This window comes from Prionailurus bengalensis, chromosome E1 (genome assembly GCF_016509475.1).
Source record: "Prionailurus bengalensis isolate Pbe53 chromosome E1, Fcat_Pben_1.1_paternal_pri, whole genome shotgun sequence".
Lineage (NCBI taxonomy): Eukaryota > Metazoa > Chordata > Mammalia > Carnivora > Felidae > Prionailurus > Prionailurus bengalensis.
The window spans coordinates 128575-153389 of NC_057347.1; the positions used below are offsets into that span (position 1 = coordinate 128575).

General features: G+C 51.8%; 1 protein-coding gene across 4 annotated transcripts in view; it reads right to left on the reverse strand.

The window, feature by feature from the left end:
- ZZEF1 (zinc finger ZZ-type and EF-hand domain containing 1) overlaps positions 1 to 24815 on the reverse strand; it is a 110340-nt gene that overhangs the window by 27287 nt on the left and 58238 nt on the right. For 2 of the 4 annotated variants that reach the window (XM_043582702.1, XM_043582701.1), the window contains exons 28-42: positions 23666 to 23759; positions 21516 to 21984; positions 20687 to 20851; positions 18062 to 18181; positions 17223 to 17417; positions 15605 to 15734; positions 13919 to 14057; positions 12263 to 12428; positions 11447 to 11709; positions 10402 to 10562; positions 7129 to 7258; positions 5704 to 5843; positions 4901 to 5178; positions 4078 to 4252; positions 3390 to 3522 (exon numbers count right to left, since the gene is read on the reverse strand). In XM_043582702.1, the coding sequence (XP_043438637.1) occupies positions 3390 to 3522; positions 4078 to 4252; positions 4901 to 5178; positions 5704 to 5843; positions 7129 to 7258; positions 10402 to 10562; positions 11447 to 11709; positions 12263 to 12428; positions 13919 to 14057; positions 15605 to 15734; positions 17223 to 17417; positions 18062 to 18181; positions 20687 to 20851; positions 21516 to 21984; positions 23666 to 23759 (2758 nt within the window). The remainder of the gene's footprint in view (positions 1 to 3389; positions 3523 to 4077; positions 4253 to 4900; positions 5179 to 5703; positions 5844 to 7128; positions 7259 to 10401; positions 10563 to 11446; positions 11710 to 12262; positions 12429 to 13918; positions 14058 to 15604; positions 15735 to 17222; positions 17418 to 18061; positions 18182 to 20686; positions 20852 to 21515; positions 21985 to 23665; positions 23760 to 24815) is intronic. The other 2 variants (XM_043582704.1, XM_043582703.1) reach the window with 1 other exon arrangement.

A 24815-nucleotide genomic window follows, 5' to 3' on the forward strand; every position in this document is an offset into this window, starting at 1 on the left:
TGGTGGGAATGCAAACTGGTGCAGCCGCTCTGGAAAGCAGTGTGGAGGTTCCTCAGAAAATTAAAAATAGACCTACCCTATGACCCGGCAATAGCACTGCTAGGAATTTATCCAAGGGATACAGGAGTACTGATGCATAGGGCCACTTGTACCCCAATGTTCATAGCAGCACTCTCAACAATGGCCAAATTATGGAAAGAGCCTAAATGTCCATCAACTGATGAATGGATAAAGAAATTGTGGTTTATATACACAATGGAATTCTACCTGGCAATGAGAAAAAATGAAATATGGCCTTTTGTAGCAACGTGGATGGAACTGGAGAGTGTGATGCTAAGTGAAATAAGCCATACAGAGAAAGACAGATACCATATGGTTTCATTCTTATGTGGATCCTGAGAAACTTAACAAGAACCCATGGGGGAGGGGAAGGAAAAAAAAAAAAAAAAGAGGTTAGAGTGGGAGAGAGCCAAAGCATAAGAGACTCTTAAAAACTGAGAACAAACTGAGGGTTGATGGGGGGTGGGAGGGAGGAGAGGGTGGGTGATGGGTATTGAGGAGGGCACCTTTTGGGATGAGCACTGGGTGTTGTATGGAAACCAATTTGTCAATAAATTTCATATAAAAAAAAAAAAAGAGGGATTACCAAACCCAATAGATATAGTAGGATCTACTTTTAAAAATCAGCAGAGTAAGAAATAAGAATGGTGACCACTATCCTGGAATCACTGCTTTAATCCCAAATAATTTAAAACCATGTTGCAAAATGAAGAACTGAACAGAAAGCTGTTCCTTCTTAAGCGTATTTTCATAATAAATACTATGTGATCCTGAAAAAACAAAAACAAAAAACAGAGATTGTCAGAGTGTATTAAAAAGAAAATTCTACTACATGCTATCTACAAGAAATCCACTAAATGTATAGACACAGGCAGGTTAAGTGAGAGGATGGGACATACACACCAAGCAAATGTTTTGAATAAAACAAAAGCTAGAGAGGCTACATCAACATTAAAGTCAATTTCTGAACAAGGAATATTAGAGATGAAAAGGGGACATTTCATGGGGCACCTGGGTGGCTTAGCCAGTTAAGCTTCTAACTTTGGCTCCATGGCTCATGGGTTCGAGCCCCACATTGGGCTCTGTGCTGACAGCTCAGAGCCTGGAGCCTGCTTCAGATTCTGTGTGTCCCTCTCTCTCTGCCCCTCTCCTGCTCACGCTCTGTCTCTCTCCCCTTCAAAAATAAGATAATTAAAAAATTTTTCAAAAAAAGGGACATTTCGTACTGAATTGAGAAACAGACATATACACAATTACAGTTGGAGACCTTAACATTCCTCTCAGTAATCATTAGAACAGACAGAAATTCAGTAAGAGCATGGAAGGCTTGAACAACATTATCAACTAACTTCACTTAAAAAAGACGTCTACAGAACAGCATAGGTTTCTCCTCAAGTGCACATGGAACCTGATTCAAAACAGATCAAATTCAGGACCGTAAAACAAGTTTCAATAATCTTAACAGGACTGAAATAATTCAAAGTATGTTCGCTGATGCCAGGAGAATTAAACTTGAAATCAATACCAAAGATTTCTGGAATATCCCCCAAATATTTGTAAATTCAACAATAAGTTCTTAAACAATCCATAAATAAACACTCATAAGATAAATAGAAAATATTCTATTGTAATGGCCTGAATAAAAATAATATAAATTATATAAAAAAAATATGGATGCAGCTAACGCTATACCTAGAGGAAAATTCATAGCATTTACAACGCTGCTACCAAAAAATAATAAAAATTTCTAATCAGTGATTTAGGCTTCCACCCTAAGAAATTAAAGAAAGAAAAAAAAAATTAGAGCAAGAAAAAAAAGTAGCAATTTAAACCCGAAGCAAGAAGTAGGAAATTAATGACAAAGACAAATCAATGAAGCAGAAAACAGAAAAATAACAACAAAAAAATCAACGAAACCAAAAGTTAGTCCTTTGCAAAGATCAAATAACATCGATCAAGCTCTGACGAGACACTGTAGGAAACAAAGGAGAAGACACAAGTTATCAAAATCAGGAGTGAGAGAAGTGAGCTGTGCCAGATGAAGGGCAATTAGAGACCTCAATTTATTCCCTAGATAAATGGAGAGGTATACAGTACTCATGGGTCATGTTAAGATGTCAGTTCTCCCTAAACGGATATGCAGATTCAGTGGTTATTTAAGAGAAACTAACAAGTTGAATCTAAAATTTATACAGAAAGGCAAAGGAACTATACTACCCGGAGCAATGCTGACAAAAGAATAACAAAGCCGGAGGACCTGATTTCGAGGCTTAGCATAAATCTACAATAGTCATGAGAATGCGGTATTCGAGTAAGGCCGGATACATAGATTAGTGGAATAAGACAGAACCGATAAATGGACACACACACACACACACACACACACACACACACACACACGGGTGTCAACTAATCTCCAACAAAGGTGTCAGAATAATTCAATGGAAAGAAGTCTGTTAAACAAATGGTCCTAAAACAACTGGATGTTGATATGCAAAAAAGAAAAACAAAGGAGAAAGAAAGAGAACCTTGACCTTTACCTCACACCACACACAAAAGCACAGCCAGGGCCTGATGCTGAAGCTGAACGAGAAAGCACATTACTTCAGAAGCAGAACTGGGCACACAGTGGTTACAATACTCCAGAGTTCGCAAGCTGTTTAGGGTTTGGCAAACTAAGTCAAAGGTGACTCGTGATATACTTCCACTCTTCTACTGATGGAGCAAAATGGAAAGCGACCTGAATGTCAACATACTTATTCAAAGTTATTTCACACTCATTTAGACATCTGACTCCACAATCTATTTAAATTACCCACTAGAAAAGCAAGAACACTGGCAAATGGAAAAATTACATGTTCAGAACCTAAATGTGTCCCACCAAAAGCACAGAGCCATATCTACAAAATAACAGCATGGCAAGGGCCTTCAAATTTACCCTAATTTGGGGCGCCTGGGTGGTTCAGTCAGTTAAGTGCCTGACTCGATTCCGGCTCAGGTCATGATCTCACAGTTTCGTGAGTTCGAGCCCCGTGTCAGCTCTGCACTCCAATCATGCAGAGCCTGCTTAGGATTCTCTCTCTCTGCTTCTCTCCTACTTGCATTCTCTCTGTCTCTCTCAAATAAAATAAACAGACTTAAAAATTTTTTTACCCTAACTCAACCACATCTCTTCAGAGATGAAGAAAAAGAAGCTCAGAGACTCACAACTTGTTTTTTTAAAAAAACCATAGGCAAGGGTAAGAACCAAGGTATCTCTACGCATTTCAGAGTACACAGAGGTTGGACAACTTCCTTTCATTCTTAGAAAAAGCAATTACGCTTGGCACCTGTTTTCCTTTTCCGGGTTTTGACATCGACGACGACAGCCCTGTTCTTCTCAGTGAAGTGCTTCAGGATGATCACGTCATGGGGCTCATTGGCATTATCCACATACACACAGCGAGTTCCCACACAGAGGACCTAGAGCAGGACAGAGACCAAGAGGCAACTCAGAAGGACACGGGGACAGGAACAGGCCCACAGCCCGACACCAGCCCCACCCCCGCCTCCCTACTGGTGCCCCGGACGCCAGCAAGTCCTCAAGGACGGGCTCTCCTACACCAGCAAGTCCTCAAGGACGGGCTTCCTACGTCCAGGGCCCAGCACAGAAGTGGTTTACATGCTTGCTGGAGGAAGTCACGTTTCACAGTCCCCTTTGTCCCAACCAACTGCAAGCCGTGAGGCTCAGAAAGATCAAGGTCAGTGCCCACCCGAGAGACAGCTACCCTGAGGTTCTGTGTAACTTCACCCATGAGTTACCTGCTAGTCAAAGCCAGCTACTGGCTAACAAGTGAGTCAAATGCCTAACCTGTTAAAAATGCAGAACAGACCATCCCATAATCTTGAAAACCCAGCAATCCTGTACATGCAAATCATATACCTGAAGGGAGGAAACTCCCCAAGACACATGCTGCAGAGACCCTGCCGTGCGGGCGGAGGGTGGGAAGACGTGGCCCAGCCTCCAAAGAGGCGTACCTGGGGGATGCCAACCAGCACAAGCAGGGTGAAGATGTTGGTGTGCTTCAGCTGGAACGGCAGCTGCTTGATGCAGTGGTCCGTGAAGGTGGCGATGACGTCACGCCACAGGGGGGCACCGCTGAGGGACCGCAGGATCTCCGCCATGGAGCAGGCCCAGTCCAAGCCCACCCGGCTGGAAGGCGAGAGCTCTGTTAGGTGGTGTAGGCTCTAAAGTCAACTCAGCAGAGCTCGCGACACTCCGCGGCAGGTGCAGCCGCCTGCCCGAGAGCCACTCGCCCGTTAGTTTAAGCGACCCGAACGACCCCTCTGTTACCTACACGCTCAGCCTACGGCTACGTTTAAAAAAAACTCTGTAAAAACAGTCACACGTCCAAGTGCACTTGTGCACTCACATTCACACACAGAAAAAAAGAGCTCAGAAGGAAATATATTGAAACAGTAGCAGGTGCATTAAGACGGTGCGGCTGGGGTGATTTTTTCTCCTTTTCTGTTTTCCAAATTTGGAATTGTGACTGTTACTTTTACAGTAAAAACTGACCTATTTGCTTCAACCTCCAAGCCCACCCTTACTGCTGCCAGGGAAAAACCACCAGAATGTATACATCATCAGAAAGTTGAATCAGCAGACAGCGCCCCGACCACACAGCTGTTTTAATGTGGGTTTTAAGGACAATTTGAATGTCAGGTGACACTATTTCTAATCAAACTCATTTTATTCTCACAAGAGATGCCTGGACAACAGCACACGGGAGTGAATCGAGGGCCGGACCACGGACTTAAGGAAATGGACAGCAAGGTGGGACAGGGTGCGGGGGGCTACCTGTCCAGACACACGGCTCCCAGGCTGAAGAGCAGGTGGGTGGTCTTCCAGCCATCTGGCACGACGGAACTGTCCCCCGCTGCAAACAAGGTGTGCTTGGCGGAGAGGACCTTCACCACGGCGGCATCCACCTCTGCTGGTAAAAGGCGGGTGATTAACTGGCCGAGAAGACCCAGCGTGAGGTGGTAGGTTTCGTTCAGGTGGCCTGCGTTCGAGATGACAACCTGAAACATGAGTGGGAGGGCACGCTCCAGGTCTATCACGGGGACCGCGGGGTCCTGCCAAGAGAAGGAGAAACACCTACTCAACACGGAGCCCGTGTAACCTCATCAACTGCACACCGTACCCCTCACGTCCTAGGTACACCTGGCTAGCACACAGGGGCCACGCGGTATCTTCCCTCAACAGCTACACACAATCAGGCGAGAAAAGACATTCTCAGGTACCATCTTTTTTCTTTTTTTTTTTAAGTTTATTTATTTATTTTGAGAGAGAGAGAGCACGAGAGCACCAGTGGGGGAAGGGCAGAGAGAGAAGGGGACAGAAGATCCAAAGAGGGCTCTGTGCTGATAGCAGTTAACCCGACGCGTGGGGCTGCAACTCACGAACTGTGAGATCACGAGCCCAGCCAAAGTTGGACGCTTAACTGAGCCACCAAATACCCCTTCAGGTATCCTCTTAGAATCCCACTTCGAACTTATTATGCTACTCTCAGGGACACACAGATGACTGCTAGTAACAGCTGGTCTCTCCCACAAAACTACCACCCCTCTTCCAGAAAAGAAAGTACCACTGTCCCTTACCAACTTTAAGGGAGGTAACATGGCTGCTAGTAATCCCAAGATCCTCTTCTGGGAACACTCGGCAAACACCTGCTCCGGGCTGGGAGTAACTGCCTTTTCCTCGATGGGCTTCTGAGAGGACACGACTGAAGTGTCAGCATCTGAGTTGTAAAACATCAAACTTTCAGGTCTTGCCAGGTTCTGTGCACGTACAAGCAGCAAGTAAGCTGCTGCACCGTCCCTGAGCCGAAAGAGAACGAAACTTGGACTTTGCTGAACACTCAAGGGGGCCCCCCGACTGCCCTCCTAAAACACAGGGCGCCCAGCCTCTGCAGTCGCCGTTCCCCTGACCCTGCTAGTCTGTGCTCATGCTAACTGGTTACCTTTCAACAAACCCAATCGCTGGTATTTATTATGTCTTCCCTTCTAGATTTTTACTGTCCTTCAGTGATGCGTCACAGGTACCCAGAAATGTTTCTCGAGCATAGCAGGTGCCCAGAGGACGCTTGATGGATGAATACTCTGTATGTGGACCGGGACGCTGGCACTTGTGCAGACCAAAGAGGGCCTGGGCCAATGAGGAGTGTCAGCCGGCTGCACCGCGAAGACGCCCATCAGCCCCTGCTGAGGGCCGGCCCCATGGACGGGGCAGGATGCCCGGTGCCCACTCCTGCCTCCATCACGGAGCAGGCCAGGGAGACACTCGCTGCCCCCTCCCCCCCTTGGGGCCGCCCCGACAAGGAGGCTCTGCAGCCCAGAGCACGCACCTCCATCTCTGGGCTCATCAATCTTCTGGGAACGCAGCTCCGACCCTGTTGCTGCCAGCCCCGGGCAGTCGGCCGAGGCCCTCCTCAGTAGAGGACACAGCAACCCCTAGGGCTCTCCTCCACCCACGCCTGTCTGCCGGCGGGACGCTCCCCTCCAGTCGCCTGGCGGCTCCCACTCTGGGGCCTGATCTGCTACTGTCCCGCCTGCCCTCCAAGTCTCTCCCCACAGCAGGTCCTAGCACGGCTGAGGTCCCTCGCAGCCTGACCTTTACAAGGCTTCCTGTGGATACGGTTGTTCCGGTTAGACACCGGTCGCCACCGCTCACACCTCTGTTCTGGACAGAGCCACGTCTCCCTTCCAATTACAGTCACCGCACCGTGCTCGACACCCTCCCAGACTGCAAGCACCGTGGTAGGGACCCGCGTGTCTGTCTGACTTGGTCCCTGTCGCACCCCCACAGTCTAGCACAGGGCTTGGCACACGGAAGGCCCTCCGTAATTAGGGAATAACAAAGGAGGAAAGCAGGCAAAGTGTCAGCAGTACCATCCAATACAAAATGAGAAACCGTGCGCCCTTGGTTGCTAGCCAGTTTGAAACCGTGTGCAACAAACAGCCGAGGGATGGGTCTGTGTGCACTTCAGATAAAAGAGATCAAGGTCGTGATCGAAGAATCTTCACCTGGAAGCCCTGCAGGGGAGTCTGAAACTTGAGTCTGGCGTGCGGGATCCTTCATTAAAGATGCACCTTCGTCCTCCTTACTCCTCTGCTTGCAGTCGAAAGGTCTGACCTTGTGACCATCTCTCTTTCCCTGAAAACAAAACGCAAAAGAATGAAGGTTTCTTCTAATAGAAGTTTACTCATTTGGGGTGCCTGGGCGGCTCAGATGGTTGAGTGTCCGTCCGACTCTTGATTTCAGCTCAGGTCATGATCTCACGGTTGTGGTACTGATCCCCGTGTTGGGCTCTGTGCTGTGTGTGCAGCCTGCTTGGGATCCTCTCTCTCTGTGTCTCCCTCTGCCCCTCCCCTGCTTCAAAAAATTTTTTTTAAGTTTGCTCATTAATGTTGTAATACGATTCAATTTTTAAAATCACTAGCCAGTCTTTATGGACTGAAATACTTTTGAATTCCTTAATAAAATGTGCCTCATTTCTGACGATAAATCTGTGCTCTAATTAAGACAGCCATCACTGCAACCCATCCCCCAAACGTCTCCCAAATGCCCTTGCATCAGAGCCCACAGTTCCATTAGCAATGGCCATAGTACAAACCTCGAGTACATTCTACTTAGCTTTCTTTGTAAGTTTATTTTTATGTATTTTGAGAGAGAGATAGAGAGCAAGTGTGTGTGTGTGGGGGGGGGGGTGGTCAGAGAGGGAAGAAGGCAGAATCCCAGACTCCACGCCATCAGCAGAGTCTGACTCAGGCCTCAATCTCAAGAACCGTGAGATCATGACCTGAGCTGAAGTCAAGAGTCGGATGCTTAACCATCCGAGCCACTCAGGTGCCCCCATCCTACTTAGCTTTTAGAAGCCACTTACAGAAAGTCCTTCTCTTGGGAAAGAGAAAAAAAGAAAGTGTCCTTCTAGAGCACTGAGCTTACATTTCTGAGATTTTTATTTTGGCAAGGAGCCCTGTTAAGGGGGCTCTTGCTGGAGCCGCGAGGCTTTCCTGGGCTCAAGAGTCAGGCAGTGAGCTGCCTAGATCGGTAGGATGACAGCCCTCGACCGGTGTTTCCTTAGGCCTTTTCCCCTGGGCCAGGGAAAGCCTCTAAGAAGAGCCTGAAACACCTTTCTGCAACAAAAATTAAGGAAGTGCTCAAAGAAGAAGACACATCAGAAGGATAGAGAGGCCAGCAGGAAGGCGCTTCCACGGGCCAAACATGGGACAATCTGAGCGTCAAGACGTGTAATGGAGGGGCGCCTGGGTGGCGCAGTCGGTTAAGCGTCCGACTTCAGCCAGGTCACGATCTCGCGGTCCGTGAGTTCAAGCCCCGCGTCAGGCTCTGGGCTGATGGCTCAGAGCCTGGAGCCTGTTTCTGATTCTGTGTCTCCCTCTCTCTGCCCCTCCCCCGTTCATGCTCTGTCTCTCTCTGTCCCAAAAATAAATAAACGTTGAAAAAAAAATTAAAAAAAAAAAAAAAAGACGTGTAATGGAAAGTAATATATTTCATACATTTTATTTTATTTAAATTTTTTTTAATGTTTATTATTTCAGAGAGAGAGAGAGAGAGACAGAGAGCAAGCAGGGAAGGGATAGAGAGAGAGAGAGGGAGACACAGAATATGAAGCAGGCTCCAGGCTCCGAGCTGTCAGCCCAGAGCCCGACGCGGGGCTCGAACCCACAGACTGTGAGATCATGACGTGAGCCGAAGTCGGACGCCCAACCGACGGAGCCACCCAGGTGCCACTGCTTTGAACTTTTTGAGGAGCCTCCGTACTGCGCTCCAGAGCGGCTCCACCAGCTCGCACTCCCAACAAATAGTCTCCGTGTCACCACAGCAGCACTGAGGTGTAGTGACTACTGTGTGGGAGTAGAGCCTCTCGCGTCCGGCCCGTATTCGCGCCCTTACCTGCAGGGTAGCATTGTGGGTGAGCACCGTCGTGTGCCTGCATCTCACAGACAGAAACCGAAGCAAGCACAGCAATGCCGAATTAATGCACACCAGCCGCACAGTAGTAAGTGTAGAGGCCGCGGCTGGAAACCCATTCGGCTTGGGTCGGCTGCCCAACTGACTGAGCCACCCAGGCGCCCCTAGATTTTATTTTTAAGTAAGCTCTACACCCAACGTGGGGCTTGAATATACAACCCTGAGATCAATGATCACACACTCTACGGACTGAGCTGGCTAGGTTCCCCCAAAATAACAGCGTTTAATCCACTGAGTAAAAAAAAATTCATCTAGGCCATTCTGATGCAAATAAAGGAAGAGGAGGATACACAGGGAGCAGAGAGCTCAAGGCAGCCTGTCCTGAGATGCCAGGAGCTCACAGGAAGACATAACTGCCCCAGGCTCAGGGTGGAGGCTATCCCTGCTGACAACGTCCCCTCTGCCCCACCACCATCTGTGGGTGGTTGACATGCTGCCCAGAGATTTGTGGTCAGAAACGTCAGCACGTCAGAGACTGGTCGGAAGCTTGTGTCGCCTGTCTTGTGCTGGCTCCCTGGCTGAGTGAAGCTGACAAAACTCTCAAGTTTTCACCAGCCATCTTTACTTTCGTCTTCCTCTAAAGGACAATGGGATCACGGTGAGCCACAACCATCAAACGGGGGATCCCTGAACTGGTGAGCATGACAGAGAGGACAGAAACATGAGCAGCTCCCGAGGCAAAGTCAAGGGCACTCCTGGCACCAACTCAAGCTTCGGAGGCAGCATCACAGAAGGTATGTGGTGCTTTTCCACAAAACCATCCTTCGGATCGCAATCACTGGCTCCAAGTGAGTCCAGAAAGCCTTCCCCTCTACTTAGACGTTCGCGAACCACTGTGTCTACCTGGCACACAGAGAGCACATCGTGTTCCCTGCCTGGGGGCCGACTGTGAACACCGCTTCCTATGCACAGGGCTCGCCACGGGCAGGAACAAGTCCCTTTCGGTGCGTAACCTTCCGGCCTCGGGACCCCGCCAGAGCAGGCGACAGGAGCCGTTAACACTGACACAGAAAGTACTGTGAACACAGTTTCCAGCACTTTACGCACATCAGCTCACCGTGTCATGTGTGCAAATGCTCAGAACAACCCTAGGAAGCAGGTATTACTATTCTCACCCCGCTTCACAGACGACAAAGTGGAGGACACGTGGTGGTAACATGCCCAGGATCGGACAGGGCAGGGGCCGGAACCCGGGACACCTGGGTCAAGAGCGTCTGCGGCCTTAACCTCTCTGTTCTGCTCCCCGCTCAGAATGGCTCCCCCTCTCGACCCGACATGGTGCACAATAACGAACTGTGACGTACAGTGTCGTGCGGAGAAGGGCCAGTGTGTGACGGGCCCTCAGCGACCCGGACCGCTCTCTCCTCCTCCGGTGTGTGGGCGGGCACAGCGACGGGCGGGGCCTGACTTTGAGGACTAGCGTCACCATCTGGCAGTACCCCGAGAAGAGCTAGGGCTTTCAGACCTACGAGGGGAACAAATAAGGGAATGGTTACACATTTTACAACAAGGGTTAATTCCCGCAGGCGCCAACAGTCACTGCTCCTCTATGGAAGTAGACGGCCAGGCTCTCCACAGAGCAAACCAGAGCACGAAGCTCTCCGGCACCCACACCTGACCTCAGGCACCAAAAGCCTAAACAGTGACGAAGGCCTGTGCTTCACTAACAGCAGAAGACTGGAGACACAACAGGACTGTCTACCCAGGAAACCAATGCCCCACACAACTAGATTGCTAAACTCCCACCGGCAAACAGGTAACAAGACGGCTCCAAAGCACTGGTGTTGCCCCCTGCCACCCAACACAGGTCTGATGTCCTCAGCGTTTTCTAGAAGAGGGAGTCCCTTACTGTGAAAGGACCGGAACGTGTCAGAAGTAACATTCACGCTATGTTCTCCTTAGCACTCCGCAGTCAAGTCAGAATCGTCTAGAGATTTTATGAGGCGAACGACTTTAATTACAAAGTGCTCTCATCCAGAACGCAGTCGCGTGAAGCGGATGTGTGCTCCGGGCTAAAAACTATTCCTTTGGCAAAGTTAAGTCTGGCAGATCCAAACACTAGATACTTCATCCACAGACAGTACGAGTTTCAACTGGTAGCTTTTGTGTCTTTTTTTTTTTTTTTCAACTTCGTGTAAATATTTTAGAGGCACTAAGTGCGTTTTAATGTGACAATCTTCCTCAAACGCATGTGAGAGTCTGGAATGAGCTCCACACCAGGGTGAGCGTCTCCCGTGCAAAAGTGGATTGGGTTGCCTCTAACCGAGCACAGCATTTCACTGCTAGTGAGGCTTTTCCTGCACAAGCGGCTGGGAGCTGGTCTGGTTTCGGTGCACGAGCGACAATCACCTTTTCCCTGGTGAGCCTTCATCAGACAGTCCCCCACAAGCTGCATGCACTGGCTGTGCAGGGCCGCGGCGCTGCTGCGGGCCCGGGAATCCAGCCTCTCACCGCCCGCTTCCTCTGCGCTGGCCAGGTGGGTGCTATAGAGAGCCAGCGCGGCGAAGAGCAGCCAGGCGTAGTTGTGGATGTAAGGCTGGATGAGCCTCTGCCGGTCGCTGATCCGGATGGTCACCATCGGATGAGCCGTGACACTGTGGGTGGGCAGATGGCTGCAAAGAAGACACAATTACGGCCTACGGGCCTCTGTGAGGCTCGAATCGAGAAACAGGGCCTCAGCGGGGGTGCGTGCACCCCCCTCGGGGGGGTCACTGCTGGGCGTTGTGACCTCCAAGGCCGTGCTAACTGAAAGCATAAAGACAGGTACGAGCCCTCTCCCCAGGAAAATGAACCAACACAAACACTGTGATACCCTTTCAGGATTTCACACCCCCTCACCCCCTCCCTGGCAAAAGACTCTCCAGGCAAACTAGCTGATGTAGAATTCCTTTTGTGACATTTGCGAAGTGTGGTATCATTTTGGTAACGTGAAAGAATGTTTATAATTTTTAGAATGGATGTGGAGTATGAACGAAGGAAATAATTTAAGATCAGTGATTTGTTTTAAAATACTTTAACAAAGAACAAAACGGAATAAGCTAAGCACACATAGCAAAATCTCCCTAACTGTTAAATCTGGGTAATGGGTATGTGGGGATTCAGCGTACTGGTCTCTTTACTCGTAGGCACGTTTGAAATCTGTTAAAGAAAAAAAAGGAGGCATACCCATAGGAGTATTTCTTCGCCGCATAGCACCCGTAGCAAAGATCGAAGTCGTCACACACATTGCAATTCATCCTCCGGCCGATGATCAAACCCTGGCACTGGTCACAGGTAAACTCCATGCTGACCATCTCGTGGTCATCTCCGTGGCCCTCGGGCTTCACCCCACCTGGGGAAACAGCCGCGGGAGGCGGATCAGGCAAAGGGCTCTTACAAGGGCTAGTTTCCAAACACAAACCAATCTAGAAGCAGGGCTCTGCCGAGTTACCGCTCAGATGTCAGGAGTCACCAGGCTGTTCCGCCCAGTGGCTCCGAGCACATCAACAGTACGCTCAGCACAGAACTTCTTAGCCATGGTACCACGGATCAATCCCCCCCTTTCCCGGTGCCACACAGAGCCTGATCGAGTGTATTACAAATTCCCATTGTGACCACCACCTGGCAGAAACAAGACCGCGTACCCATCGGCGAGCTGTCTCCTGTGTGACCCCCTCCTCTGACAAACATGAAGCATCTACTGTGTATTCCCGTTAACAAGCACTGAGAAGTGTTCGGGTCTGTGCTCTCACTTTTTCGTTCCAGAATCACACAGGGAAAAAGACCCCACAATCTCAAACCCTGTGAGTGAGAAACAGCGTTTGCATCCCGTGGGTTTCCGTGCCCCATCGCACACCCTGTTCGCCGCTCCTCACATCTGACCCCTTACTGCTCCCGCCACCACGAAGCTGGTCCAGGCAACAACCCCTGGTCATTGCTGAGACCGAGTCCCCAAGGGAAACTCCTATAAGGCCGGAGCCACCTCCCTCCAGGAGAGATCTGATTGTGTCAACACCCCACTGTCTGTAGGTTTGTTCCAACACGCCAGCCAATGACCCCAGGGCCCCAGCCTGGGCCTCGCCTGCCTCGGTCCGTCACTCAGCTGGAAAGACTCTAGACACACTACAGGTGCTCACTCCTCTGTCTCCGGACTTGCTCTGCTTTGGGCAGTGATGCACCACCTTCACATCGCCCAGCTCTGACTTTCTTCAGAGACGAAGTCACAACCCACAATTCACACTTCCTCACGAGCCTCCCCTGCAACACCGATTACTATGACCTCTGAACTTTTCCAGAACACTCGGTCACTCATCAGGAACTCAGCATTCGTGTCCTGGGATATGTATTCTGTAGGCATGTCCCGTTTAGCTCCTGCTAAAACTGTAGCTGCTTCCCAGGACGGGGCTATACCTTCTGGGACCAGGCCATGTGTACAGAGCACTCAGATGCCCACGAATGTCAATGTGCTTTCCCTCAGCACCTGCACATCAGGCATATTCAAGGATTTCTGAGGTCTGATTCTATGTACTCGACCACTTGGACACGCTGCATGATTCGGAGAGAAAAGTAATGTTCTGCAGACTCAGCTGACTGTGCATTCGTGGGTCCTTTGTGTTTACTGAGTGACTACACCCAGCCTGACAGAAGCCAGAAGCCCGTCAGGCCACAGCTCTGGAGCTTCTCATTCACCCAGGAGATGAGACTCCTATCTGCCAACCAGTCAGAGCACACCCCGGGCAGTCTTTCTATTCAGCACAAGGGGAGTGAGAAAAACCGACCCGGTCACGGAAAACAGCACGACTATCACTTCTGGGCAAGGCCCGCTTGGACCACGGCGCGTACCTAGGAAGCAGGTCGTGCAGAGATCCATGTCGCTGCACTGCAGACACCGGTAGCGGTGCCAGGGCGCGATCTCGTCACACCCGTCGCAGGAAATGTCCACGTGCAGCAGCTCAGAGTAGCGGGCAATGAACATGTGCATCTGTAAGGTGAAGGCAACGCAGTTAGCCGATGGACTTCCCAACGTGGCCGCTGCCCATTAACCCAGTCGTCCTGGGAGAGGTTCGCGAGTGCTCCGTCCTGCAGCAGGTGCCAGGGAGAGAAGAGGGAGGGACTGCCGTCTACTCAGGAACCCCCTCTGGTGACGATACAGACTGACGATAGCCCCAACGGGCAAAGTCAGGGGCCGAGAGAACCCTGCAGGGGGTATCAGCGGCCGTTGGGAAGGGCGTGAAGGGTTTTCAAAGGAGGGGAGTCCTCGGCTGAGACCTGAGGGACAAACAGGTGTCAGCTGGGTGGGGGTGAGCATGGCAGGCATGACAAACACCATCAGTAGCAAGTTCTACAGGAGGGAATGAGACCGTGGACGGTGGTTCATAGGACTGTCAGTAATTCAGTACCTGAGTGTAAAAGGCGGTAAAACGCGGGGGAAGCAGGTGGAGGAACGATCTCTGAGCTTTCTAAAAGTTCCTCTGGCTACCGAGTTGGGGATGGACTGCAAGAGGCAAGACCACAGTCCGGCAGACTGGCCACGGGAGTGGCTGTCAAAGCAGCTCCGTGACACAAGGGCGGTGAAAGGCGGGCAGGCCTGACGGACGCTAGGGAGGCCGAGGTGCGGCACCTTGGGGACAGACCGGACGCGGGGCTGCGGAAGGGAGAGGTCAAGGACAGCATCCAGATTTCTAGCTTGGGTACTTGGTTGGACGGAGCAGCGTCAGAGAAACAGGAAACACTGCCGAGGACGCGCTGTTTGCAGGTGCGTGAAAGGGAAACCTTCCATGGGGGGCGGGGAGGCAGGGGCACCGCGGCATGAGCAAAAGCACTGGTTTTACTGGAAAGGAGCTGCAGGCCTCAGGACCGCCTGGAGAGCAGGAAGTAAATCACTAAGTAAATCAGAGCACACAAGCCACACCACCTTAGAGCTACTGATGGCTCTCGGTAAGCCACTACCACAGGAGAGAGAAAACTCGCTGAGGCCACGTGGGCGTGCCCCACCTGAGCACCACAAAGATGCTACGTGACCACCGTTAACTGGCACACAGTAGGCACGTGATCCTGAGAAAGCGATCGAATCTGAGGCAGGAGATGCCTGGCACAGTGTGGCAGTGAACGCGGAGACAGACACGGCAGGCTGTCGGAGCCTGGTGCCTCCGCGCATCTGGACCACGGAACTCTGACTGGGCGCTGGGCTGCTCCCAAGCTTGCCGGGCGGCCCACGACTGCGACGTGGCTCCTCACGTCACCTGCCTACAGGAAGAGCGTGTGCTGCCCGAGGACACCGGGGCCCAGGGCTTTCAGCACTTCTCTCGGTGGAGGGAGGAAGACGTGGGCCCCTCGCGAGCCCACGCTCTGGGAGTCCGGTTCTCCAGGAGGGAGCTGCACTCGGAGGGAGGTCAATCCGGGTTTCGGGGCCCCTCAGGCTGTACCACCGGGACCCTCGGGAGCCGGCCTGCGGGCACCCCCCGGGCAGACTCTCCTCTCCAAACTCCCAGCAAATCACTTCAGATTACTCCAGTTGAGAGGTCTTACTTTCCTCTGCTTCTCTGGGTCTTCCTGGGCTATTTTTTCATACCAGGCCTCAAACATGCCATCCTGACACTCGTCCATCCATTCTGAGTTCTGCTTGGCATCAGCAAGCTCATCGTCTTCACTCCACTGGCTGCAAGAAGGACACAGAGAGAAAAGCACGCTGGGGAGCAGACTGGCCCCTTCACGCTGCCGAGCGAAGACGTCCCAGGACCGCCAGATTGCCGAGAGGTACACAGCAGTGAGAAGGAACAGACGACAGTGGGTGAGGAGCCGGAGCCTGAAAGGTGTGCCCCCAGGGCACAAGTGCACCTGCGAGCCATTCGTGGTGACCCTATTCTGTGCCAGGCACTGGAGCCATAGCGAACTTTTTCAGTTCCAGCAAGAGAGGCAGGCGGGAGACCCGGGCTCTGCCTCTCCCGTCAGCTGCTCTGAGGCCCTGGCACCACACTCCGCTCTGCTCAGTGTCCTCGTTTCGTGACATTTTTCCTTAACGTTTATTTATTTTCGACAGAGACAGACAGAGCGTGAGCGGGGTCGGGGCAGAGAGACAGGGAGACACAGAATGCGAAGCAGCTCCAGGCTCCCGGCTGTCGGCACAGAGCCCGACGTGGGGCTCGAACTCAGGGGCTGTGAGATTATGACCTGAGCCGAAATCGAAATCAGAGGCTTAACCAGCTGAGCCACCCAGGCGCCCCTCAGTTTCCTCCTTTCAAAGAAGAATTTCATACAGATACTCCCATGGGCTCCTTTTAGATAAAAAAAATTATAGATTTCCATAACTTCAGTTCGTAGTTTGTTTTAGCACCAGAATTTTACATACAAAGGGATTTGCTCGCCGCTAAATGCAAACACAACAGACTCCACTGTGGGCGGGGCACGGAGGGAAGTGGCAGGGTGGGGGGGTGGGACTACTTGGCTGACCCCCTCACCCCCACCGCGGCTGCGTCCCCTCACAGAGGGCGACGCCAGGCTCTGGGGAATGAGGAGACGGCTGTTGCGCCACCTCCGTCCCCAGAATGTCTGACAAAGCGAAGCTCTCCCCTTGCCTTCCTTCTCTCATTTTGTTCTGTCTTTTCTACAGACACGACTGGCTCCTGGGTAAGTGGACTCGAGCAGGGAGGAGACATTAAAAGTGGAAAGGAAAGAAAATCCGCATACTATTTTTTTCTCCTAAACTAAGTCTTTACAATACGCAAGAGGGTAGAGTGGCTAAAACCCTATATGCACATAACCAAAGAATAGAGAAAAGGGTTCTCTGATTCCACAAGCGGTACCAGGGTGTCCAAAAGTGCGGAGGGTCCTTGTCCTCCAAGTTCCCAATCCCACCACCACCGACTCACATACGCTTCCTCGCACCAGACCCTGTTCTCACCCCTGAGAAACAGAACTCACCTGCCCTTCACAACAATCCTGGGAGGTAGGTACCATTATTATCTCCAGGCGGGAGGAGGAGGGAACTGAGGCAGAGCGGGCTCCGAGTACCTGCTCAAAGTCACCCAGCTGGTCTGTGCCCGAGCCAGGACACTACACAGGGAGGAGCCTAACCAGAGGAACCCAGCTGCGACCCCAGTACTCACGATCCGCTCGAGGAGCTGCAGACGCAGGACCGGGTTCTTACCTGATCACACTGTCGTGGACACTTATGTTCTCTTGTGTCATTTTCATGAGGAGATCTGGTAGCTGAATGTCCACAAAGAAAGCGAGGTCGCCAGGTTCCCAGCCCATGTCCAGAAGATGAAGCAGGGCTGTCTGCACACAGGACAAGGCAGGCAGCAGGGACCTAGAGAGCCCATGACGGTGCAATTTGTGGACGCTGTCCATCGCCAGGGGGACAAGACAATGCAAGTCACGACCCACTGTGTCTGCAGGTGGAGAGCAGACGGGACGGCTGGTCCTTCCAAACTGCACACACCCCACACAAGCCCTCGTCAAAGCACAGCTCAGCAAGAGCTCCAGAAGCACGAAGTGAGGCGTCTGCCCTGCCAGGCCTACCTCAGGGGGGCGTTTTACGGTCAAGGACGGAGCCGTAAAGATCACCTCCCAATAAGCAGCAAGATGGGGGCCAGTCCCGAATTAGCCCAGGTCGGTCAGCATAGGAGGAGACGGAGACCGTTTGATTCGAGGTTTCTGTCTGAAGCACCTACTGTGGAGGCGCCTGGGGAAGGGCTCTCTACTCAAATTCTAAGACTGCACCTAATACATCTGAAACTCAAATGACAGGTTGGAAATCCCTACATGGACCGAGAACCATCCCCTTGAAAACGCTCACACCACACAGGAAAGAAGCTGGGACAGAGTATACAGCAGGTTGGCAATGAGCTCAAGATGGTAAGATCAGGGACCACAACTTTTTTTAACTCTGTTTTTCCGTATTTTCAACACTGAACACGTATTTCTTCTAAAATCAGAAAAAGTAGGAAGAACGCTTTCTCTGGAAATGGCGCAGTTATACAGTACCTGTCGTTTATGCTGCTGAATCCTTTAACCGCTTTGACCAAAAATAGAACAAACTGGTAGTAAGTGTCTCGCATCTCTTTGTGCAGGTCTGCGCCACAGCCCTCCAAGTGCCCAAAATAACTAGAGACAGAGGAAAACACTGATCACCTGATTGCCAAGCCACCGCTTACTTAGTAATTGTGATTCCTTACAGGAAAAAGAGCCAAGACACGGCGCCCGCACAAACTGGCCGGGGACCTGGGCACAAGTGCAGTCGCTGGGAGCAACGGCAAAGCAGGGTCACGGGTGGGGGTGGGGGGGTCGGGGGGCTGGCGCCAGGCGCCAGGAGTGAGGGGCGGCAATCGTTTCTCTCTCTCTCTTAATATAAACCTGCCCCCAACTGATGGCTGGCCACCACCACCGAGGGTCTCGGGTTCTGGGTTAAGTACTCCGCCCTCGTCAGCCACACCCACCCTCGCCTCCCCTCACAGATTCCACCTTGACCCTTGTCACCACGGTGATGTCATCACCTCTGAGACCCTCACCTGAGAGCAGCCTGCCCACCCTCTCTGCGACCCGACCCCCACAGCAGCGACTTCAGCCCCAAGGAGCCCTACACACCACAGGACCTACTCCTCCCTGATGACCCAGGACGTCACTTTGCGCCCACTGCCACCCATGCCTCCCTGATCTGGGCCGCAGACCCAGCTGAGACCCCACGCCCCCCTCACCATACACTCGCCTGGGAACCCTACACAGGCGCCAGCACCGCACAGCACAGCGTCGCTGGAAGAGGCACCTCTCAAACAAGCGCTCAAAGCTCTCAGGCAGTCAGCCTGCCTTTCTCACTTGGTGTTACCTTCAACCCCTCCTGCCTCTCCTTAAATGGCCGCCACTCCTCCCAACCCTTCATGTTTAGCTGATGACTCTGCCGTTTTGTTTACAAACGGAAAGGTCACACGGGCGTCCCCCGTCTCTGTGCCTCCATCCATGCTGTGACTCCCCCTGCAGCCACAGACGGCCTCCTGGGCTCTGTGCAAGCCGACCCCTTGGAGTCACGCGGTACCTGCCGTGCATCAAGTGCGCCTCAAACTGATGCTCTCCCGCCAGCATACGAAACGCTCTGACACCTCTTAAAAACCCTCCGTTGATCCCATTTCCCCTGCATTTCTGCCCCTGTCCTCTGCTCCTCTTTGAGGCCAAAGTTCTCGAAATGATTGTCTGTGGTCTCTCCCTCCATTTTACACGCCCCATTTTCCTCTCAACCCGGTGCGCCTGTGCTTTCGGCCCCATGGCCCCGATGAGACTGCAGCAGACCCAGTGTGTTTTCACGTGGTGCAACCTCCCACATCAGCGTACGACACATTCTTCTCTCAGCTTCTATGACCCACCACCCCCAGTGTTCGCTCCTGATGGCCACTCCTTCCTGATCTCCTCAGCTGACCCCCTCTTCCTCAGCTCTGAATAAAGAGATGACCTTCATGCTCAGTCCTGAGCCCGCTCTTGTCCACCTCTGCCCTCTTTCTTGGCCATCCGGTCTCACGGCTTTAAAGACCACCTATGTGCTGAGACTCTGTCCCTAACCCTGGCTTCTTTGCAGAACGTCAGACCCTTACCCTTACTGCCTGGATATCTGTATGTGGATGTGAAAGAGGCAGCTCAAACCACACACACCAAACAACTTTGGTCTTCTCCCCGATCTGTTTTTCCATTCTCTTCCCCTCAGGAAAGCGCATCACCATCCACCAACTACTTTGCTTCTGCCCACGCTTTCCCAGAGAGCAGCCAGAAGGGTCTTTCATAAACGCAAATGCCAGTATGCTCCTCCCGGGCTTGGGGTCCCCCATCTACGACTCAGTATGAAACCCAAACACCTTAAATCATGTCCTACAAAGATGTACATCACCTGAGCCCTGCCTAATTTCCTGAGCGGGTCTCCTCCCATCCTCCCTCACTCAGGCACGCTGGCTTTCGTTCTGTTCTTCGGGCTAAGCCCCTGCCCTAAGGCCTCTGCCCTATTCCTTCGGCCTTTAGTGCTTTTCCCTGAGTTCAACCTGAGCTCTCGGTTCACAGGCCGTCTTCTCAGCCTGCTCCCTGACCGCCCCACCTACACGCCAGCAGCTTCACCGGATTACTGTGTATCACCGTCCAGGACGGGCAGATTACATAGACGAATGGATGGATGGATGGATGGACTTCTGTTATTGTCTGTCTCTCCTCCATAAAATACAAGCTCCATCAGAACAAGAATCCTGCCTGCCTACACATACATCACCTAGAACAGCGCCTGGCATAGAGCTCAGGAAATACTGACTGAGCTATGAGAACAACCTTGTGAAACACTTCGTGTCCTTACTGTAGAAGAAAATTAAAGTCAGCTCACAGCTTCCAGGAGCCGACTGATGAGCACGGGTACAGGGAATACAATCCTCACTGTCTGGTCAAATAGAGCTGATAAACTCATCAGGAGGAGCGAACTCCTCGCTAAAAGGATAGAACCCCTTTCTCCACAGGATGAGAGAACTGACCAAAAACATACATTTGCATCCTCCACGGAAATACGAGTTACTGATTAAACAAGACAATCAGGGTGTCTTTAAAACTACCCCTGCCTGTGTTCCCTGCAGGCATGGACTTTGGACTTACTTGGTAAACTCTTTCTGGCAGGTCAGAAGTTCCAGCAGGAAGAGAATGCACGGCGGCTGGAAGCAGTGCGGCTGCCCGAGGGACTCCGCGCAGTGCTGAACTACCCTCAGGACTTGGAGGACGCTCTGCGCTTGGGCTCTCCTCCAGGAGAGAACCTTCACGACACTGAACACAGAACCCAAGTCAGGGGCACCGAGAGAGCTCAAGCGGGGGCATGTTAACAACACGGACGGACTGCTGCGAGGGCGTCAGAAAGGTCACTCAGGAGGGGGACCAGCACCTCTTGGCTACTTTTAGTCACTGCCCAGCAGCAACACGAAGCGGCTCCAGCCAACTGTCCAGAAGCCCCACAGCCCAGACTAACAAAATCAGTCATCAAAAAGGAACGTGGGGCTCTTTACTGCCCCCCAGAGACAAAGTTTTAACTCGCAGGATGGGAAATTAAAACATGCAAATGCAATACTTCCAGAGATGTAGGTCCACAGGTGTATAATTCTGTCAGAAAGTATCAAATCCTAAGTTTCTCCCAGAATTAAAAAAGACACATCTATGAACGACAGCCACCATAACAAATGTTTCTTTGCACCCTAACAGGACATTACTGAGGTGCAATTTTCATACAGTGTAACGCGCAAATCTGAAATGACAAACTACACCTCTAAAAGAAAAAAAATAATCACCCTATTTTTCATTGAACATTCTAGAACAAATCTCAATCTCTCTTTCAAGTATCAACTTGCCTGCCTTCACATGAACCTCAAGCCTCTGACCAGCCCGGGTGCCTACAGCTCGAAAAGAGAAGGTGCTGGGAAGGCGCTGCCCGGCTCACCTCTCGTGGGAGAGGGACTGGTCCTTGATGAAGTCCAGGACATCCCTCAGCAGGGGGTATTTCTCTTTCACTGTGGGCGCCGGTCTGGCCTCCTCCACTGACCGGAAGGAGAGCAGCCGGAGTCGCCCTCGGGTGAAGGGAGGCCGCCGGGTGGGAGCGGAAGGTGACGAGGGCTCCTCAGGGGCGGCAGGGGGCACCTCTGAGGCAGGGGGGCCGCTGCCGGGGGGCAGGTGTGGCTGTGCTTCCGAGCCGGGACCCCCGTCCCTCACGGCAGGTGTGGCCGCTTCCACGGGAGACAGCGAGGCCTGGAAATGCTCCTCCACCACAGAGCTCGTCCTCGGGCGCCTGTCACGTGGCTGCAGGTGATCCACGTCATCCGTGGCCACCAACTTGTCACGGCTTTCTTCTGAACTCACTCCCATGGGCAAAAATCTTAGCAACAGGAGACTCTTCTGAATACACTCTTTCGCTAAATGCAAACAGCAAGGAAGGTAGTGAAAAAAGTCAAAACTAAACTTACTGCTTACTTCTGGAGAGAAAATAATCTATATAAACTCTGTAATTTAAGACGAGAAATACCTCGGTTACCACAGTGATATACACATCTACTGAAAAAATAAACCTTTGTCTCACTGTACAAGTCACAATCTCCCCAGCACTGTCATCACACTTAAAAAGAAGTTTTATTGGGGCGCCTGGGTGGCTCAGTCAGTTGAGCGTCCGACTTCATATCAGGTCTCAATCCCACCGTTCGTGGGTTCGAGCCCCGCGTCAGGCTCTGTGCTAACAGCTCGGAGCCTGGAGCCTGCTTCGGATTCTGTCTCTCCCTCTCTCTCTGCCCCTCCCCTGCTCACACTGTCTCTCTCCCTCTCTCTCTCTCTCTCTCAAAAGTAAATAAACATTGGGGCGCCTGGGTGGCGCAGTCGGTTAAGCGTCCGACTTCAGCCAGGTCACGATCTCGCGGTCCGTGAGTTCGAGCCCCGCGTCGGGCTCTGGGCTGATGGCTCAGAGCCTGGAGCTTGTTTCCGATTCTGTGTCTCCCTCTCTCTCTGCCCCTCCCCCGTTCATGTTCTGTCTCTCTCTGTCCCAAAAATAAATAAACGTTGAAAAAAAAAAAATTAAAAAAAAAAAAAAAGTAAATAAACATTAAAAAAAATTTTTTTTAAAGTTTTATCGTGGATGTTTTCTAACATGCAGAGAGAAGAGTATAAGGACCCCACTGTGCACCCCTAACGCCAGCCCAAGGCCAGTCTCATCTCGCTAGCCGCTGCCTCCCTGGAGTATTTCCATGCAGACCACAACATCACACTATTTCATCTAAACGCTTCAACACATTTCTCTAAAATAAAAGAGGTTTTATTTAAAAAAACTTTTTTTAAACATTTATTTATTTTTGAGAGTCAGAGAGCAGGGGAGGGACAGAGAGAGAAGGAGACAGAATCCGAAGCAGGCTCCAAGGCTCTGAGCAAGCTGTTGGCGCAGGGCTGGATGCGAGGTTTGAACCCAAGAACCAGGGATCATGATCTGCGCCGAAGTCGGATACTTAACCGACTAAGCCACCCAGGTGCTTAAAGCAGTAAGAGTTTTTAAACTGACCACGATATCACTAAGAAATTAGCAGGTAATTCCTTAATCTACTGAACACTCAGTGAGAGCACACTTTGCACGCATTAACAAGATGTAGCTCAGAAACACCTGACGTCTCTCTCCTAAGAGAAGTAATCAGAAAGATTCAGCATTTGGGTCGTATTAATAAACAATTACTCCTGGGGCGCCTGGGTGGCTCGGTCGGTGGAGCGTCCGACTTCGGCTCAGGTGATGATCTCGCGGCTCGTGGGTTCGAGCCCCGTGCCGGGCTCTGTGCTGACGGCTCGGAGCCTGGAGCCTGCCTTGGATTCTGTGTGTGTCTCTCTCTGCCCCTCCCCTGCTCGTGCTCTGTCTCTCTCAAACAAATAAATGTTAAAAAACAAAATTAAAAGAATAAACAGTTACTCCTCTGGCATTTTCTCTTTGTGACCATCCTTGGAAACTACGTGTAGCTCCTGTCCTCCTACTTTCCTCAGGCCAACACGCCTTCAACTAAAACAATCCAGAAGACGGGTCATCGGTTCCCCAGGCCACGCAGACAGAAGGCTGAGTGGCGCACTCACCCAGGCTCTCGGGGTTCAGCTCGGCAGCCTCGGACCCATGCCTTCCTTCTGCCTCGCTCCCCAGGCTCATCAGGGACTTCTGCTTCATCTCTAGCTGGGGGGAGAGGTGGAGCCACATGACCACACTGTCCGGGCCAGGCTGCCAGAACAGCCACAGGATGCCACTTCAAACACACCCAGCAGCACTGACGTCACGGAGAACCGTACCATTACCGTCCAGCCACCAAGGACACGGGACTGAGTTGGTTTTGTTTGTCCTGGGAGCAAGCCAGACTTTGAAAGATGGATGTGTCTGCAGGTGTATGTGCAACACTGCTTTCTTTTCAACTATGCGTTGTTTGGAGGGGGTTTTACCCCAACCCTGTTGTTCGAAAACTGTGAACACTGGAGCTGACCAAGCGCAGCTAAGGCAGCAGAGGTCTAGAGGAGCGAAGGGTCTTGCTAGGGTTACACCTCCAATCTGCTGAAGTTGGACCAAAAGTTCACCTCCCCTCTGTCTGCGTGAGGGGACACTCGTAAGTGATACCGAGCCTGCTGGGCAGGGGGCGGTGGTCACGCAGCGGGAGCCACAGTGCGTACAGCCCAGGCGGCAGGCTGTCCGTGCCGCCCGAGAGGCCAAGGTCTGGGGAAGGAGGCTGGCGTCTTGTCCGGCTATCGGCAGTCTGTGCTGCGCTAGACCAGAAGCGTGGCCTACCTTGTGCCTCGTCCACTGCCAAACCCTTTCACCTGAGCCGCCTGTGGAACGAGCCTGTGTCGGACACGCTGTCCTCAACGACTGCCACTGCCTGCCCCGTCTCCTCTGCCAGCGCTGCTCTGGCCCTCCTCTCACCGTTCTGAGGGCAGGACCTCTCAGTTTCTTCTGAGAATCTGTTCGTTTGGTCCCCATCTATCTATCCATCTGGTGTGTATGCTCCGATCGCTATGGATCCTGGTCAGGCCTCTCTGTTCCCGGGTAAACTCACACCTTAAAAAAACATCCCCGATGGCGTGAAGCTATCGTCATCCCTCTTTTGACGTTTCCGTGAAGCACCAGTGAGATTCTTCCACGTTTGCTGAACCCTACCGCCAGGCGTCTCTGATAACCCGTATGTTCTCATCCTCAGCACGTCCCAGGCTGAACTCACCCCCTACTCCCAAAGACCCAAGGCCA